At 39.0% G+C, this 18,421-nt stretch overlaps 4 protein-coding genes across 4 annotated transcripts; all 4 read left to right on the plus strand.

Moving 5' to 3' along the window:
• Positions 1 to 121: 121 nt before the first annotated feature.
• On the plus strand, positions 122 to 5,337 carry LOC145217986 (4-galactosyl-N-acetylglucosaminide 3-alpha-L-fucosyltransferase 9-like). The gene is made up of 8 exons (XM_080085389.1): positions 122 to 364; positions 860 to 985; positions 1,313 to 1,408; positions 1,641 to 1,742; positions 1,887 to 1,960; positions 2,379 to 2,495; positions 2,857 to 3,327; positions 4,385 to 5,337. The coding sequence occupies exons 2-8, from the start codon at positions 881 to 883 to the stop codon at positions 4,650 to 4,652; spliced, it is 1,233 nt and encodes a 410-aa protein (XP_079941515.1). The 5' UTR covers positions 122 to 364; positions 860 to 880; the 3' UTR covers positions 4,653 to 5,337.
• Positions 5,338 to 9,669: 4,332 nt separating this feature from the next.
• LOC145217987 (glycoprotein 3-alpha-L-fucosyltransferase A-like) lies at positions 9,670 to 11,404 on the plus strand. Its single transcript, XM_080085390.1, has 2 exons — positions 9,670 to 10,022; positions 10,316 to 11,404. The coding sequence occupies exons 1-2, from the start codon at positions 9,721 to 9,723 to the stop codon at positions 10,608 to 10,610; spliced, it is 597 nt and encodes a 198-aa protein (XP_079941516.1). The 5' UTR covers positions 9,670 to 9,720; the 3' UTR covers positions 10,611 to 11,404.
• A 1,878-nt stretch (positions 11,405 to 13,282) lies between these two features.
• Positions 13,283 to 14,620, plus strand: LOC145219845 (uncharacterized). The gene has a single exon (XM_080087152.1). It carries the CDS (start codon positions 13,283 to 13,285, stop codon positions 14,618 to 14,620), a length of 1,338 nt encoding a protein of 445 aa, XP_079943278.1.
• Positions 14,621 to 16,067: 1,447 nt separating this feature from the next.
• LOC145217990 (uncharacterized) lies at positions 16,068 to 18,063 on the plus strand. The gene is made up of 2 exons (XM_080085392.1): positions 16,068 to 17,608; positions 17,852 to 18,063. Exon 1 carries the CDS (start codon positions 16,209 to 16,211, stop codon positions 16,995 to 16,997), a length of 789 nt encoding a protein of 262 aa, XP_079941518.1. The 5' UTR covers positions 16,068 to 16,208; the 3' UTR covers positions 16,998 to 17,608; positions 17,852 to 18,063.
• Positions 18,064 to 18,421: the final 358 nt, after the last annotated feature.

Genomic DNA, 18,421 nt, shown 5'->3' on the forward strand with positions numbered 1-18,421 from the left:
TTTTAGGTGGTAATTACCACCTATAGGGTTGTATTTAAATTTACAGTGCGAGAATTTAGAGCAATTTTTTTAGGGTCGCGCCAAAAAGTATTTGCGAACCCCTGGCCTAGACTGCAAGTAACTTTTGAAATCAGTAGAGCGGTTGAATGGTTTTTGGAAACATGGACAATCTTAGCAAGCTTAAGAAACATAAAGTGGTCACGTTACGTTTCAGAAAATGGACTTCTTCAGTTGGTCGCCGACAATACGCCCTCTCTAATACAAAGGGGATATGGCCCATAGTTTGTTTAGTGCATTGTTCGGAAGAAGAGGAAATTACGCGTTGGCTTACGAGTCGATAAAAGAAGTTAACACAACAGATATGGTATGGGTTAAGACATTTAGATGTGTTTTGCAAAAAAATCTTTAGTATTTGTTTCAAAGTTTGTGAAATATATATTTGTGACATATGTCAGGTAAAACATAGACCTACTGAGTAAAACTCAGTTGAGTTGAATAAACGAAACATATGGCTAATACAAAACGCGTTGGCAGTTTTTCTTTGTTTGCTATTGCAATATTTCGGTTCAGATCTTTGAACACTTTGTAGGATATTAGCTCTTCAGTTTTCTATGTTAAAAAGCTAGCAAATACCGAGTGTTTAATTAAACAGTCGCCGTGAATAAAGATAGGCTATAGGTGAACAATAAAAACGAGGACCCAATATGCATCGAAACTTCTGACTTTCCGTAATGTAGGCCAAGTTGAATATAGGCTTTTGGCAGTTTCTTTATTTTCGCTCACCTATAGACAACATTTGTTTATTTTTGTTGCCCCTTTCCTTCGAGCAAGTAGTAATGCGAGCCGTTGCTTTCAACAGTTCATAGACTGCTAGGACGAGATGCAACTTCATCGTTTTATGTGGGTATTTCTTTTTCTTCTGCTGACTGTTGCAGTGCTTGTTTACATCAAATTAGCTAAAGAAGCAAAATGGAACTTTAAAAAAGTAAGTAAATGTGCACAAACTGTTGTGGGCGCAAATAATCTTACTTAAACCCCTGCTATGTAAGCTATGGAAAACCCTTTGTTCAACTGCAGACAATTGAGGCACACTCTTTCGACCCATAAGGTCTCATCAGTGCAGCTGGTGACAAGAGATAACTTTAGATGGTATTGGCTAAGTGTATAGCCATACGACGGCCAAACAGTGTGCATTGTCTGCAGCTTATCATTTATTGGCTTGATGTATTTCCCTTTGTTTCAGTTTTAATTGGTAGGACCCTTAATTAAATTATGTTTTATTCGTGTTTTTTGTACATGACATTTGTTGTAGGTCAGACAGTCAACGAATTCCTTTCATTGGCTTTCACACAACTTTTCAACAGAGCAAGATCTATTAGATGAAGCCCTAAAAAACGCAACAAACAAAGTAGGCTTCGTTCAAACAAGCAAAAAAAAGTTCAACATTAAACTGTTACGCTTGGATTTTTGAAAATAGTATACCTTGTAACTGTTTGCTTATCAATAATAACCTTGGAAAGGAACCCTAATTTATACATTGTTATGCTGTTTGGTAGTTGGACTTTTACACAATCACCGGTCTGTTTGTTTAATTTGAGATCATAATTATAAACTGGTATCCACAATATTTTGTTTTTCAGATCATAATTATAAACTGGTATCCACCATTTGGCGACAAAGTTCAATTTGATTCCCTTCCGTATGAATGCGGGAATTGCCAAGTCACGCTGAACAGAACAAAGGTACATACACATTAAAAGTATTTCATCGACAATTGTGATACTAACAAAATAACGCTTTTTGATAATAAAAGTGTACATGCAGTAATTTCGAAAAGGAATAGCGATTTAATACAGCAAGCATATAATTGGTAGCAATATTTACAGATCAATGAAACAAATGCCAAAGCTGTTATATTTCACTTCAACGAATTGGAACTTACCACAATGCCAGCAACAAGGTATGGAAAGGCATACTAAACGAACAAGTACTATTTATTAAACCAACCGCTGATATAGCAATACAATAATAGGGCAGTGCTGGTCGGCAACCGCCGAGTTGGTACCGGGCCGTAAAATTTTTTAGGTTAAATGCTACAAAACATTTTGCCCATGTTTCCCGGGATGATAAACTAATTAAGCGTTTTTATTGCTAAATATTTGTAGTTTTTTGAAGACCGGTCCGCGATAATATTTCACTTTCTAAAGCGGTCCGCACTGCAAAAAAGGTTGCCGACCCCTGCAATAGGGAACTGAAACTGTCATTTTAACAAAACATTACAAGTTACAACCATTCGACTTCAGAAATATTTCTATGTAGTGGAGTCAAGTCGGGTTTTATTGGAAAGCAGCCTCAACTGTTAATGTTTCCCTCTACAGGAGATTGGATCAATATTACGTTTGGCGTTGCATGGAATCACCAGTAGCTTTGTTGCAGCTGCGCGGGATGAAACTGACCGAATATGACAATGTTTTTAACATGACTATGAACTACAGGTATAGCGACTGGGTCCGTATGCTTTTATAACTTTAACCAACGTCTATATGTCGCAAGTTGTGGTAGTTTATTTATCTACATTAATTATAAAGGGATTTAAAAATGTGTACGTGTACATCGACTTGGCCATCCAAAAACAGGGTAATAGAATCTGCTCTGTGCATGAGTTAAAAAAATTAAGAATGTATTTCGTTACTTGTAGAATAAAGTCAAACATTGTCGGCAACTATTTTCGATTTTGCATCTGAATTTTTTTCCAGTATGTATTTTTAAGCCGTTGCTTCGCAAAGGCACGTTACAAACCTTGTAGACAACAGTGCAAACGTTTCGCTATTATCCCTTCCCGTATTTTTCATTTAGACGGGATGCAGACATCTGCGCTACCGAATTCAGTATTCACAGGATATGGAAAAGGCGTGGTGAAACAAAGTTGTCCAGAAACGAGCTTGATGCTTTTGTGAAGCAAAAAACACATCTTTCTATTTGGGTAGCATCGAACTGTGGGTCCACGAGTGGTGCAAGAGACCGAATGGAATATGTTACTTCCTTAATTAACCACGGGCTGGACGACATAGTATTAGGTGGGGATTGCTTTAAAAACCGACAACCAAAATTTGAGTACTCAAAGTACAAGTTTTATTTTGCATTGGAAAACGCTTGGAACTGTAGGGATTATATAACTGAAAAGTTTTTCTACAATGGACTGATTAGTGGAGCCGTCCCAGTGGTTATGGGACCGTCCCGCGATGACTATGAGGCAGTTTCCCCGCCGAACTCATTCATTTATGCCAAGGATTTTTCAACGCCTAAGAAACTTGTGGAATATTTAAAGTAAGTGTTCTTAAAAAGGGAAACAAATATAACATACTGAATATAACCTATGTAATGTAAACCCTGAAATCTATCTCTAAATATCCAACCTATTCAAATATATTTTTTTAAACCGTCTGTATTTGCAGTTTCTGTCAATTGGTCTTAGAACTGTATCTATACGTTTGTGTTTTTTATGCAGTATAAGATTTTAATCCTTCAACACCAGTGGTCTTCTACACCAGGGGTCGGTAACCTTTTTTGCACTGCGGACCGGTTTAGAAACTAAAATTTTATTGCGGACCGGTCTTCAAAAAACTACAAATATATAGCTATAAAAACGCTTAAATGAGTTTATCATGCCCGGGATACATGGGCAAAATGTTTTATAACATTTAACCTGAAAAATTATACGGCCCGGTAACGAACTCCTCGCGGACCTGTACCGGGCCGCGGACCGGTGGTTGCCGACGACTGTTCTACACCAAACTTTTTTGTCGATGCCCCGCTTAGATATTGGTCCTGTCCGTAACGTCCCCCTCAGGTTTCGCACAATTACTAAAACTGGTTTGATGCGATTTTACGCTGTTTAGCTACTACTTCACCAGTGCGAAGTGAACTTAAGAGGGCGCTACGTTAATCTATGTTTCCTAAAGATATTGTCTAGTTTATTTGTGTTTCCATCATAACATTTGCAGAAATATGACTACCAAAGTTATTAATATACCACATACAAATCTGTTTCGAAAATGCTTAAGGAAATTTTGATGTTACCTCATGACTGGTTATTCTCTGCACGACACTTTTACATTTGTATGAAACACAATAATCAGCATTACGATTACAACTAAATAAAATATGTATGTTTGGATTACGACCGAATTAAAACGGTCTGGTATCCCCTGGTCAAGAACCACTGCGTTTGGAACTTCTTTAAATATACCATCAAGAAGCATAACCAAAAATCCAATTTTGGTCACAAGAATACCTGTTAACTGTAAATTCCCAACAAATTTGTACGTATTCTTGTCAATGAATTCCGATTCGTTTTCGTTTGTCTGTTATTTTTATCTTGCAGGTATTTGAATAAAAACGACACAGCATATAAGGAATATCTAAAATGGACAACTGATGATCTTATCGACATTCCTGGACATCAGCGTGAAACCGATTATTGCCAACTTTGTCGTATACTGCACGGAATCAACATAGACAACATATTTAATCCAATATATCAATCGCATTTAAGGGACATACCCCTCTTCGGATGGCCTTCAAAACCTCGAATCGTACCATCACTTGCAAAGTGGTTCTACGGGACGGAAAACTCGGATTGTCTAAAATAGGGCTGTTAAACAAAAGTTCACCAATCTGTTGATCTTTATTAGACAGAGAACGAACGGTAAGGGCCCCTAAAATGGGAATATGCCAGGGTACACTGTAAGATAAAAACAAAAAAAGCATTGGCTGTCCCTTTTGGCAATATTCTTAAATTTTAAATGTTTGAGATTGAGATTGATAAGAGAAAGACTTTTGTAGTAAAAGCCTTTTGGGAAAATCTAACAATGCCTGTATTCTCAAGGAGAACTAAAATGACGCAAAAACGCATATTTGTTTGTATGTCTGGAATGTTTTATATTTTCTTTAAACTGAGCGTTGACCAGCAACATCAATGTAAAGCAATCAGCTTTTATAAGTTATAATACGAAGCTTAGTCTCATTCCGTATTTTCTCATCACATAGGCACTTCCGCCTCGTAACCCGCTGTATTTGTTTTTAATGAAAACTGTTGTGCGTGTTGAAATCAAACTAATCTAATAAGTGCGAGATTGAATTGTTTTTGTTTTTCCTGCCAGATCGATCCGGCATTTGTAATTTCGGAACCATTTGGTCAGCAGTTTTATTCTAGAAGCACTATCCGTAGTTCGACTGTTATGTTTTTTTGGATTAAATATAAAACCTTGCCTTAGTTTGTAAACAATGGCTTTATCGGACTACAATATTTGGTTTTAAAAAAGCTTGCACGTTACACATCATTGTAATATTTGTTGCAAGCCGTAGAAGTTCAGCCATCTCCGGTTCTGCCTTCCTTCACGCTTCAGTGCTCTGCATCGAGCCCTAAACATTCGAGCTTAACCGCAAGTTCAAGTTTTACTCGTCGACTATTTTTACCTCTCACACTGCCACAAGCTGTTAAGCCAAATTATAAAATTGTCTTTCGTCTTTATGTATTGTTCAAACTTTAAACTTAAACTGCAGCAAAGGCTAATAATCACCATGTCCAAGTTTATTAGCATTTTCTTAGCAAAGCTGGTTACTGTTAGTTCTTACGTTAGTAGCTCCACATGTTTTCGTCTGGTAACAGTCAAGGGGGCCGCCTTGGCACGCACCTAAACGCTCCTTGTCTGTGTTACAGGTCGCGGAAAACTTAGTTCCGTCCCGACTCTTAGTTTTGCAGTCAGCTAGGTTTGACCTGCAGTCATACGTCCTCTCTCGTGCAATGGGAGATATATTCCATAGTTCTGTACAGTGCATTGTTTAGAGAAGAGGGAGATGGTGCTGTGTCGTTAAAACGCGAATAAAGTTAAACACAGCAGATATGGTACGGGTCAAAACATTTAGATATGGTTTGGAACATAATCTTTAGCATTTGTTTTGAAAATTTAAGTTTGAGCAGCATGTCAGGTAAAACATAGACCTACTGCACCAAACAGAGTTGAAGTCAGTTACGTCGTATAAACGAAACATTAGAAAAAAACGCGTTGACAGTTTTTTCCTTATTTGCCAATGCAATATTTCGGTTCAGACCTTTGTACACTTTGAAGGCTATTAGCTGTTCAGTTTTCTGTGTGTAAAAGCTAGCAAACACCGATTGTATAATTAAACAGTCGCCTTGAATAGATAGCTGAACAGTAAAAAGAGGACCCAATATGCGCTGAACGTCAACAACAACTTCTGACTTTCTGTAATGAAGGCTAAGTTGAATATAGGATTTTTGGGATTTCATTATTTTTGCTCACCTACAGACAATTTTTGTAGACCCTTTGTTTGGGCGTGCAGCTGGATGATAGCTTAATAGTTTAAAAGACACATATTCATCAGTTGCCAGTCGCTTAGATTGCAAATAACGAAATAGTAGCATTGCGAATCGTTGCTGTTTAACAGTTAAAATAGCTGTACACAGCTAGACCGCTAGAACAATATGGAATTTTATCGTTTTAAGTGGGTGTTTCTTTCGCTTCTGCTGACTGCTGCAGTGCTTATTTACATCGAACTAGCTATGGAAGAAAAAGGGAACTTTGAACACGTGAGTAAATGTGCAAAAATGTCAACAAACTGTTGTGGATGCAAATAATCTTAATTAATAAATCCTGCTAGCAGCTGAGATGTACGGTATTTGGCTAGTGTAGCCATGTGTACTGACCCAGATCAGAATCTTCTGACTCCAGATCAGAAGGTTGCGTGTTCAAATCACGTCGGGATCACCAAATTTGTACTGACCCAGTGGGTAGACAATAAAGAACACTTCGTTTATCTGACTCTAATAATCAAACTATCGCTGATTAAACAAACCTAAAACACTCAAGACTGGTTTAGCGTTCCCCCATTATATTTCAATAAAGCATGCCACGAAAGCGCCTCTTGCGGCTAAACACGCAACACAAAAGTCACCGCGCCACGAATCAACTGTGAGATATCAATTCTAATGCGTACTCTAGTCACTGATTTTAAGTCAAAATTGATGCAGATTATATAGCGTTCAGGTCACATAGTTGTTATGCCAGCGTAGTCGTAAAAACGTACGCCCGAAAAGATTAACTGTGTTCTAAACCGTAATTATTCTTTAAATTGCTTATAGAAGTGTCAAGTGTAACATGGCTGGAAGCAGTTTAAGACGTTGCTTCACGTTAACACGTAAGGGGGGCGATAAAACGATATCCTTCAGCAGTAATTGACCGGTTCAGTGATAAGAAAAACAGGTTTAAACAGGTTTAATAGCCGGTCAAGCTTTTGTGTAGAAAAAAGGCGAGTTATGAACGGGTTTGACCGGGCCAATGGCTACGTCACAACAATTACATGCAAGTTTTAAAATTAAAAGTCCAAAGTCCGATGTATTTTGAATTAAAAGTCCAAGGTCCGATACACATGCAACTGCAAACAGTGTGCAATGTCTGCAGCTTATTATTTATTGGCTCGATGCTTTAACTTTGTTCAATTAAGATTTGAGTGGTCGGCTCCCTAATTAATTCATAAAATTTGTGTTTTTGTACACTTTTTATTTTGCTATATGCTGTGTTTTGTTGTAGGTCAGACACTCAACGAATTCCGTTCAATGGCTTTCACACAACTTTTCAACAGAGCAAGATCCATTAGATGAGGCTTTAAAAAATGCAACAAACAAAGTAGGCTATTCCTACGAACAAGCAGAATAAACAATTAAAGTTTTCAATGTTAAAAATGTTACGCTTGGATTTTTTGACATGTAACTCCATTTACTGTTTACTTGATAACAACAACAATTGAAATTTAGGCAGAACCCTAATCTATACATTGTTATGCTGTTTAATAATTGGTTCATTCTACACTGTTATGTTATTCAATCACTCGCCTGTTTGATTAATTTGATTTTCAGATCATAATTATAAATTGGTATCCGCCATTTGGCGAAAAAACTCAATTTGATTCCCTGCCATATGAGTGTGGGAATTGCCAAGTCACGCTGAACAGAACGAAGGTACACGCACATTAAAAAGAATTTCACTGATGTTTGTGACACTAACAAAACAACGCTGTATGTACAGTGATGTTGAAAAGAACTAACGGCTTAATACAGCAATAAGCAAGCATACAATTACTCGCAATATTTACAGATCAATGAAAAAAACGCAAAAGCTGTTGTATTTCACTTCAGCGAATTGAAACTTACCACAATGCCTGCAACAAGGTATGGAAAAGCCTGCAAGCTAAGCTAGTACTATTAAACCGACCGCTCATAGCAATACTTAATAGAACCAACTCTATAACATTTTAACAAAAACATTGCAACGAAAATATATAGTGTTGTCGCCAGGCATATTTCATAAACGTTCCTTTTGTTCAACCGGCAAATATGAACCAAACATCCGACGTTTCGACGTCTCACGTGGGGCGTCTTCATCAGGGTAATGTCTGTGTTTTTGCGCTTGTCTCTTTTTCGTGTTCACCCGTTTGGTGTTATAAGAACGACTGTGTTGGGTAGCTGACATTAGCCTGATGAAAACGCGCCGGATGTTTTGTTTATATTTTGCCAGTTGAACAAAAAGAAAAGTTTATGAAACATTACAACGTTTCGACTTAGCAGAAATACTTTTCATCTGATTTTGAAAATGTAATTATGATTTGAAATTCGGTGGATGACTTCAGACTTGTTAACGTTTCAGTCTGTTATTATATGCGACTGTTGTCTCCATCTGTCGTATACTGAGTCTCTGGTGACTCGTGATTTGCAATATACTTTATATGTTCGGGTATATAATTTGTTCGGGTTTTATTTCAAAAGAATAAGAATTCTAATGTTTCGCTATGCAGGAGATTGGATCAATATTACGTTTGGTATAGTAAGGAATCGCCAGTAGCTTTGCTGGAGCTTCGCGGGATGAAACTGACCGAATATGACAATGTTTTTAACATGACAATGAACTACAGGTACAGCGACTGCTGAGCTCTTTAGAAGACTATGTCACAATCCAATTGTGCTATGTTATTTTTATCTACATTAAATATGGAAAGTATTTCAAAATATGCACGTGTAGCCTATATCCATCCGGCCATCCAAAATCAAGGTGATAAAATCTGCTCTGCGCGTGAGTTTAAAAAATATGAATTTATTTCAACTATTTTCGATGCATCTGAGATTTTATTTGTTTCCAGTTTGTAAGTTTAAGTCATCGCTTCCCAAAGGCACGTTATAAACCTTGTAGACCAGGGGCCGGCAACCTTTTTTGCACTGCGGACCGTTTTTGAAAATAAAATTTTATCGCGGACTGGTCTTCAAAAAAACTACAAATATTTACCAATAAAATCGCTTAAATTAAGTTGTCATCCCCGGGATATGTTGTCAAAATGTTTTATAGCATTTAACCTAAAAAATTGTACGGCCCGGTAACGAACTTCTCGCGGACCGGCGGTTGCCGACCACTGTTGTAGACAACAGTGCAAACGTTTCGCTATTATCCCTTTCCGCATTTTTCATTTAGACGGGATGCAGACATCTATGCCTTTTATGGTAAGACATTCACATATCAAACGTTATGGAAAAGACGTCGTGGAAAAAAGTTGTCCACTAACGAGCTTGACGCTTTTGTGAAGCAAAAAACGCATCTCTCTATTTGGGTAGCATCGAACTGTGGGGCCACGCGTGGTGCAAGAGACCGAATGAAATATGTCAAATCCCTAATCAACGACGGGCTGGATGATTTAGTATTAGGTGGAGGTTGTTTTCAAAACCGACAACAAAAATTTGAGTACTCAAAGTACAAGTTTTATTTTGCATTGGAAAACACTTGGAATTGTAGGGATTATATAACTGAAAAGTTTTTCGACAATGGACTGATTAGTGGAGCCGTCCCAGTGGTTATAGGACCTTCCCGCGATGATTATGAGGCAGTTTCCCCACCGAACTCATTCATTTATGCCAAGGATTTTTCAACGCCCAAAAAACTTGTGGAATATTTAAAGTAAGTGTTCTGAAAAGGGATCCTAAGTCCTAATTATACATGCCCTTAACTGCGCATTATAACTGTTTTGTTTGACAAATGTCTCAAAAACGCCCCAGTTAATTGTTGGAGTCGCCTGCTAGTTTGATAGTTATTTACTGTCGTACAAAATATGTATGAATCGCAGTAATGAGCTTCAAAATTAATTCCATTTTTTAATGAATTTATGTTCACGTTAACTGATTTTGTTTATTCTGTTATCCTTTTGCTTGCATAAAAAAGTCAACCAAAAATGTTGGCATACTTACATGCAGGTATTTGAATAGAAACGACACAGCATACAAGGAATATCTAAAATGGACAACTGAAGATCTTTTCGACGAATCCGGACACGAGCGTGAATCCAATTATTGTCAACTTTGTCGTATATTGCACGGAATCAACATAGACAACAAATTTAACACAGTGTATCAATCGCAGTTAAAGGACATCCCCCTCTTCGGACTGCCTTCAAAACCTCGAATCGTACCATCACTTGCAGAGTGGTTCTACGGCAAAGAAAACTCGGGTTGTCTAAAAAGTCATTTTCGCAAAGATAAAGACAAATGAAAGAAAAACTTTCGTAGTAAAATCATTTGGGGAAATCTAATAATGAAATCTGATAATGCGGTATGAACAAAGAAATCCAAAGGACGTAAAAATGCATATTTGTTTGTTTAAACCAGGGTTGTCCAACACATGGCACGCAGAGCATTTAAAAATGGCACGCAAGTTTTTGCACATTAAGATGGTAAACATTAGGATTTGTCAGACAATTAAATTTTTTTTATTGATTCTTTTTGGCCTTTATTCTAACTTCAGTAAGGATGATCAGTATCAAGGTTACACGAACCCACTAATTAAATCGTTTTTGCACCCGATTCGTATACGTAGTTTTAGGCGCTTGAAACTGTCGAATTCTGGATAATTCCGGGCCTTTATGCTGTCGTATTATATTCCATGTAATGGATTCTGCGCTTTAGGCGACATGATATACTACAAAAGGTTTCTGGAGCATCATAAACAAGTTTACTTGCGTTTGCCAACACATTTTTTTCTACCGTTAAGACGTTTAAGACATGGTATGGAAAAAGTACCAAACGTTGGCACGCGAGTATATTTTAAAACCTAAATTGGCACGGTGGTGCTTTCGAGTTGGACACCCCTGGTTTAAACTGAGCGGTGTCTGGCAAAGTTATATTGCAAAGCTATCAGCTATTATGTAATGAACTTACTCTCATTGCGTATTTTCTCATCGATTTGAGCACTGTTTCCTCGTAGCCCGCTCTATTTAATTTTGAACTGTTCTGTTATGCGTTTTGGTCAGTGTTTTTTTTTTTTTTTGAATAAATATAAAAAGTGTTGGTAGTGGTGTAAGTTTCTCAGGTTTTAGAAAACGTTGCATGTTATACATCGTTGTAATATTTGTTGCAAGCCTTACAAGTTTAGCGATCTTCGGTTCCGCCTCCTTCACGCCCCAATGCTCTGCAACGAGTCCTATAAACATTCGAGCTTAACCGCAAGTTGAAGTTTTACTCATCGACTATTTTTACCTCTCCCACTGCCACAAGCAACGCCGAAAATTAAATCCGCTCTTTTAAATATCTTGTTTTTTTAAATCATGGTAAAGTATGCTATTCCCAAAGTCACAATACTTCTACCAAACGTCATACGCTCATTTTGACCAATTTTCAATGTATTTTGAAAGGTGAGAAGTACCTTCACCAACAATGTATAATAGGCTACATACTAAATTCATTCGGTTACTATTTGCCACATGTATACAAATTTCATTGGGTTTATTCCCTACATGATGTTTTCTACATAGAATCACAGATCTTAGAATGTTAATTTTCTTGAGACAAAGCCTATAATGAACTGTGGTCCCTAATATTAAAAAAATACATCAAAATTAATACGAAATATGGTGTTCAAATCTTAACTTAAATGCGTTTACTCCTAATGGTTAAAGTGTAACGCAACATTAAAGAGCATTTGGGGTTTGATCGATCTTCGCAGTTTAATTATTAGTGTTACATCTTATTTGCCAGTAATTGCCGATTTCTATAGATTCCCGCATTTCCTTAGTACAACTTGTGTTGTAACCTAGTGCGTTGTGTGACGTAACAATGGACTGCCAGTTTTGTGTGATAACGCAACGTGGTTTAGTTCTTTTCGTTGCTGACTTCCGTGGAGCACGGTGCTGCGTCGGTTGTTGTAGAAAAGCTGTTTATTGTCGTGTTGACGATTATTGCGTTCTTGTACGATACTCACGTGAAGCGTGACTTTCTACACTGTTGCTCTACATAGCTTGGTGTGTGACAGTGATTTCTGGGATCGCCCATGTTATTTGTTTTCTTCCGGTTCCCATAACAGTTGAAACCGTTTCCTATCCGTTTCCTGTCGTATCTAACGCCTCCCACCGTCCTCTTCATTCTTCATTGAAAGTGTTTGAATATAAGATCTACAAAACACCCTATCTGTGTGGAGTGCTTGTTGGAGACCTTTAGGAATCGCGTTTCAATCCCCCTCGTGTGACGTTCCGCGATGTAACCGGGGCGCGTTCACGGGACGTTACAATTAGTAAAATAATTTCGTTTCCTACTAAAGTTCGGTAATACAAGAACTCCGTCCAAAGTATTTGAACTTCAGGCTTCCCTTTTCTCAGTAAATACGACACGTCGTGAAAATTTTAGTGTTTTTTGCGCCGTAGTTCACAAATAGTAGCCTATAGGCTAGTTACCATAAGCTTATGCGTGGAGTTCCGGCTGTGGTTCTGTTGTTTCTAGAAATAATTAGTGAAGTTTGTCGTATAGGGAAAACTGTGCAGACTATGTGTGAATAGTTGTACAAGATCAGCTATCTCTGGTTCCGTCACCTTCAAGCCTCAGTGCGCGGCAACGAACCCCAAACAATCCACTTTTCATGTGCGCCGTGTGACGCAATGAGAACGCATGTATTGTGTGGTGAATGTTATTTCTATATTGTGTTCCGGTTTACCTTGTTCCGTTTTTCCTTTTCGGTACGTCCCGTTACTTCCTTCCGGTCATTAGTGTTTTGTCTCGTTAGCGGTAGGATGTTTAGTTTTCTCTTGCGTTTGGGCTTATTTGTTTTCTACATTTCCTGGGTCATTTATTGTTTGTGTTGCAGATACATTGCTGTATTTTTACTTTAATAAAGCCAGAGTATAATTAACTCCTCAATGGTCATCACAATTTATTAAAGTAAATTAAATTTTCATCATGGAAAAGCAGCAACTTTCCAGACCAAAGGAACTCACAATAGACACAACGGATCCTGAAGCTTCAAAAATATTTACATATTGGCTAAGGACCGTAAAAGACTATATTGCATATCTTGAAGAAGGCAGAAGTGGTTCCTCTCCAGCCGTTAACAAAACACGAGTAATTATAAGTTGTCTTTCACCTTCTGTATACCCACTAGTGGAAGACGTCGAATCTTATGACGATATTGTGGCAACTCTGCAAGCCACGTACGTAAAGAAAAAGAACAATGTGTATGCTCGTCATCTTCTTGTCAGTCGCCATCAACAAATGGATGAGGCCGTAACAGAATTCACACAAGCTTTAAAATCTTTGGCTAAAGATTGCACTTTTAAAGCTGTATCGGCAAGCGAGTACAGGGATGAATTAACCAGAGATGCATTTATAAATGGTCCCGTTTCGCCATTTATACGACAACGAATTCTGGAAAAAGACGAGCTGACACCTCTCCAGACCATAGAACTTGCTGATAGCCTCGATCGCGCACAGAAGCAGTCGGCAAGCATGGGCAGAAGCCAGTTAGCTGTATCTGCTGTGCCTGGAGCTCAATCAGCGGAACAACACTCACCAGTTTCACGAGATGATAATTTAGTATCGTCAGAACTATTGGCCGCATTCAAAAGTGGAAAAGCGCGCAAAAGATGTTATTTTTGTGGTGGTGGCTTGCACACCAGCCGACGTTTATGTCCTGCACGCAATGCAATGTGCCACTATTGCAACAAACGTGGCCATTTTGCGAAGGTTTGTTTAACGAAACCACCTGAGGCCGACAGCGCGGTATCAGTAGCTTCTGCTTCAGGCGCTCTTGCTTCTTTGGGCTTGTTTGCCGATAACGCGCACTGTTCATCAGGAATAATTGCGTCTGCCCCAAGCGGGCTCGGTCCCGCAGTTGCCAAAGGAAACGTTAAAGGCCAGATTGTTGACGTGTTGATAGATACAGGTGCATCAGAAAACTTTATCAACAAGAATGCTGCCGGGCAATTGCAACTTACAGGACGCGGGGACTCGGAACAAATTTCATTGGCCATGCGCAAAATGGAGGCCAAAATTGAAAGAAGAACAGAAGCTAATATCACATTGTTGGGTCGAGATTATTCTAATTTGCAATTCGGTGTGATGCCAGATCTCTGCGCTGATGTAATCTTGGGACAGAATTTTCTTAAACTACATTCGGAAGTTATTTTCCAGTACGGCGGACCTAAACAACCATTAAAAATACCTCTTGTTAAGACTCGCCCAGTGCTTAATGTTTCAGCTGCTAAACTGAAACCTTTGAGAGAATATTTCAGTTCTTAGATCCGAGCTGCAAACCTATTGCCACAAAATCACGCCGATATAGCCCTGATGATCGCAATTTCATCGAATCGGAAATTAAACGTATGCAGGCGGCAGGAATCATAGAACCAGCAAAATCACCTTGGCGAGCCCAAAATCACCAAGTGTTGGTAGTGGAACAACACGGAGGAAAGAAGCGTCTTTGCATCGACTATTCAGTAACTATTAATAAATTCACTTGCCTAGATGCTTATCCTTTGCCTCGAATCGAAGAATTAGTGAACAAGATCGCACTTGACGCTGTATACAGTTCATTGGATGTGAAGTCCGCTTACCATCAAATTCCACTGTTTTCTGAAGAGAGACCAATGACCGCATTTGAAGCCAATGGGAGGCTATATCAGTATCGCCGACTGCCCTTTGGTGTAACTAATGGAGTTGCAGCGTTTCAGTGAGTTATGGACGAATTTATACGACGCCATAGATTAACTAAAGTGTATGCGTATCTTGACGACTTGACTGTAACTGGTGCTACCGAAAAAGAGCACAAAGAAAATCTTGACCGTTTGCTGGCGGCTGCCAGAACTGACGGTTTGACTTTTGATGAAGCAAAGTCAAGAATTGGTGTGAGAAGTTTGGACCTACTTGGATATCGTGTGTCCCACGGGGAAGTACGTCCTGATCCAAGCCGTTTGCAACCGTTACTGGATATGCGCCCGCCAACTTCTGCCAAAGAACTGAAACGGGTGAATGGATTATTTGCATACTACGCGAAATGGATTGTAGATTTCTCGAAAAAGGCTCTACCACTATTGTCAGCTACTGAATTTCCTCTGCAAGGTAAGCCTCTTGAAGCTTTTAATGTCTTGAAATCTGATCTTGGAAAAGCAAGCTTAGGGGCAATTAAAGATAACGTTCCGTTTGAAGTAGAAACCGATGCCTCTGATTATGCCGTAGCAGCGATAATGTCACAAGATGGTCGACCCGTGGCGTACATGTCCCGTACGCTCAACAAATGCGAGCGAAATTATCCTGCTTTTGAAAAAGAAGCTTCGGCTATCATCGAAGCCTCTCGTAAGTGGTCTCAATTTCTCAAAGGCAGGCATTTTACTTTAATCACAGATCAACGTTCCGTTAGCTTTATGTTCGATCAGAAAAATCGAGGAAAAATTAAGAATACAAAAATACTTGCATGGCGCCTTGAACTTGGTCAGTTTAGTTACTCTATATTCGTCACAGACCAGGAATTCACAACGTTGCACCCGATGTCATGTCTCGCATTTGCGCTTCCGTCACATCAACTAAAACCTTACGTGCGATTCACGAACAGCTGGGTCATCCAGGTTTTGCCAGACTGTATCACTTTATCCGGACTCATAAACTTTCTTATACAAGTTAAGAAGCAAAAAGCGTCGGGCAGCAGTGTCAGACTTGCGCAGAAATTAAGCCTCGGTTCTTTCAACCTGTTTCCCAATCCCTAGTCCAATCAACTAAACCGTGGGACCGATTGTCAATTGATTTTAAAGGACCTGTGAGAGGACCAAATCCATACTTACTTGTAGTTTTTGATGAATATAGCAGTTTCCTTTTTGTCTTTCCGTGTTCTGCGATGACATCTAAAACAGTAGTTAGTTTTCTAAATACTCTTTTCTGTCTCTTCGGTTTTCCTGCTTACATACATAGTGACCGAGGTCTATCGTTTATGAGTCGCGAAGTTAAACAACTTCTTTCAGAACGAGGCATTGCAACAAGCAAATCTTCTCCATACCACCCAACAGGTAATAGCCAATGCGAACGCGCAAATCAAACTATTTGGCGCACCATTAAACTTTTGTTACACAGCAAAGGTTTGTCAGAAGAAAAATGGGAAAGTGTTCTAAATGAAGCTCTCCATGCAATTAGGACATTGGTTTGTACAGCAGTGAATGAAACACCACATGAAAGAATGTTTCGTTTCCGAAGAAGAGCTATGTTCGGAGCATCGATGCCAACTTGGTTGTTATCAGAGGGCCCCGTTCTCTTGCGGCGCCCCGTTCGAAACAAGGGCGATCCTCTATGTGATGAAGTCTATCTAGTTGATGCGAATCCATCATACGCATTAATTCGCCACTCTAACGGAAGGGAAGACACGGTATCCACATCGGATCTAGCCCCGTGTCCGCATTCTGGTATGGACAACATAAGTCCGGAAATTGAAGCTGCCGAAGAAGAAGATGTATATGCAACGACACCCGATAATGTAGCTGAGCCTTCATCTCCTAGTGTTGACGAAAGTGAAGAAACGATGTTGGAGGAGAACGCTCCAATAGCACCGACTCAAACCCCACGGAGATCACGCCGAGACCGCAGGCCCCCTAATAGATTTGGGGAATGGACAGCTGCGATTTTTCAATCATGAACATTTGTTCCTGTTTGCTCCCTATTTTTCTGTGGGGGAGATTGTGGTGAATGTTATTTCTATGTTGTGTTCCGGTTTACCTTGTTCCTTTTTTCCTTTCCGGTACGTCCCGTTACTTCCTTCCGGTCATTAGTGTTTTGTCTCGTTAGCGGTAGGATGTGTAGTTTTCTCTTGCGTTTGGGCTTATTTGTTTTCTACATTTCCTGGGTCATTTATTGTTTGTGTTGCAGATACATTGCTGTATTTTTACTTTAATAAAGCCAGAGTATAATTAACTCCTCAATGGTCATCACATATTGTTTTGTTCCCCGACTATTTTTAACTCTCACACTGCCACAAGCCGTTTTTATTGTAGACCCATTTGTTGGGCGTGCAGCTGGATGATAGCTGAATAGTTGTTCACTCAGTTGCCAGTCACTTACATTGGAAATAACGAACTAGTAGTATTGCGAATCGTTGCTGTTAACAGTGGAGATAGCTGCACAAAGCTAGACCGCTAGAACAAGATGGAATTTTGTCGTTTTAAGTGGGTGTTTGTTTTGCTTCTGCTGACCGCTGCAGTGCTTTTTTACATCGAACTAGCTATGGAAGAAAAATGTAACTTTGAAAACGTGAGTAAATGTGCAAAAATGTCAACAAACTGTTGCGGATGCAAATAATCTTAATTAATAAATCCTGCTCTATTTGCACTGTGTAGCCATGCAACTGCAAACAGTGTGCACTGTCTGCAGCTTATTATTGATTGACTCGATGCTTTAACGTTTGTTCAATCAAGTGGTCGGTTTCCTAATTAGTTCATAAAATTTGTGTTTTTGTACACTTTTTATTTTGCTATATGCTGTGTTTTGTTGTAGGTCAGACACTCAACCAATTCCGTTCAATGGCTTTCACACAACTTTTCAACAGAGCAAGATCCATTAGATCAGTGGTCGGCAACCGCCGGTCCGCGGCCCGGTACCGGTCCGCGAGGAGTTCGTTACCGGGCCGTATAATTTTTCAGTTTTAATGCTATAAAACATTTTGCGCATATATCCCGGGAACAATAAACTAATTTAAGCGTTTTTAATGCCAAATATTTGTAGTTTCTTGAATACCGGTCCGCGATAAAATTTTAGTTTCAAAAACGGGCCGCAGTGCAAAAAAGGTTGCCGACCCCTGCATTAGATGAGGCTTTAAAAAATGCAACAAACAAAGTAGGCTATTCCAACGAACAAGCAGAATAAACAATAAAGTTTTCAATGTTAAAAATGTTACGCTTGGATTTTTTAAAATGCAACACCTTTTACTGTTTACTTGATAACAGCAACAATGGAAAATATTTGCGACACTATATCGTTATTAAAAGTGCTGTACAGTAATGTTGGAAAGAACTAACGGCTTAATACAGCAATAAGCAAGCATGCAATTGATCGCAATATTTACAG

This window comes from Phallusia mammillata, chromosome 3, assembly GCF_965637545.1.
Source record: "Phallusia mammillata chromosome 3, kaPhaMamm4.hap1.1, whole genome shotgun sequence".
In the NCBI taxonomy this organism is placed as follows: Eukaryota; Metazoa; Chordata; class Ascidiacea; order Phlebobranchia; family Ascidiidae; genus Phallusia; species Phallusia mammillata.

Bases quoted from the DNA above. Each gene is read 5' to 3' on its own strand.
- LOC145217986 (XM_080085389.1), top strand. From the start codon at position 881: ATGCAACTTCATCGTTTTATGTGGGTATTTCTTTTTCTTCTGCTGACT. The intron at 1,409-1,640 runs GTAGGCTTCGTT...TTTGTTTTTCAG, and splicing joins TAAAAAACGCAACAAACAAA to ATCATAATTATAAACTGGTA. The intron at 2,496-2,856 runs GTATAGCGACTG...TTTTTCATTTAG, and splicing joins AACATGACTATGAACTACAG to ACGGGATGCAGACATCTGCG.
- LOC145217987 (XM_080085390.1), top strand. From the start codon at position 9,721: ATGAAATATGTCAAATCCCTAATCAACGACGGGCTGGATGATTTAGTA. The intron at 10,023-10,315 runs GTAAGTGTTCTG...ACTTACATGCAG, and splicing joins AAACTTGTGGAATATTTAAA to GTATTTGAATAGAAACGACA.
- LOC145219845 (XM_080087152.1), top strand. From the start codon at position 13,283: ATGGAAAAGCAGCAACTTTCCAGACCAAAGGAACTCACAATAGACACA.
- LOC145217990 (XM_080085392.1), top strand. From the start codon at position 16,209: ATGACATCTAAAACAGTAGTTAGTTTTCTAAATACTCTTTTCTGTCTC.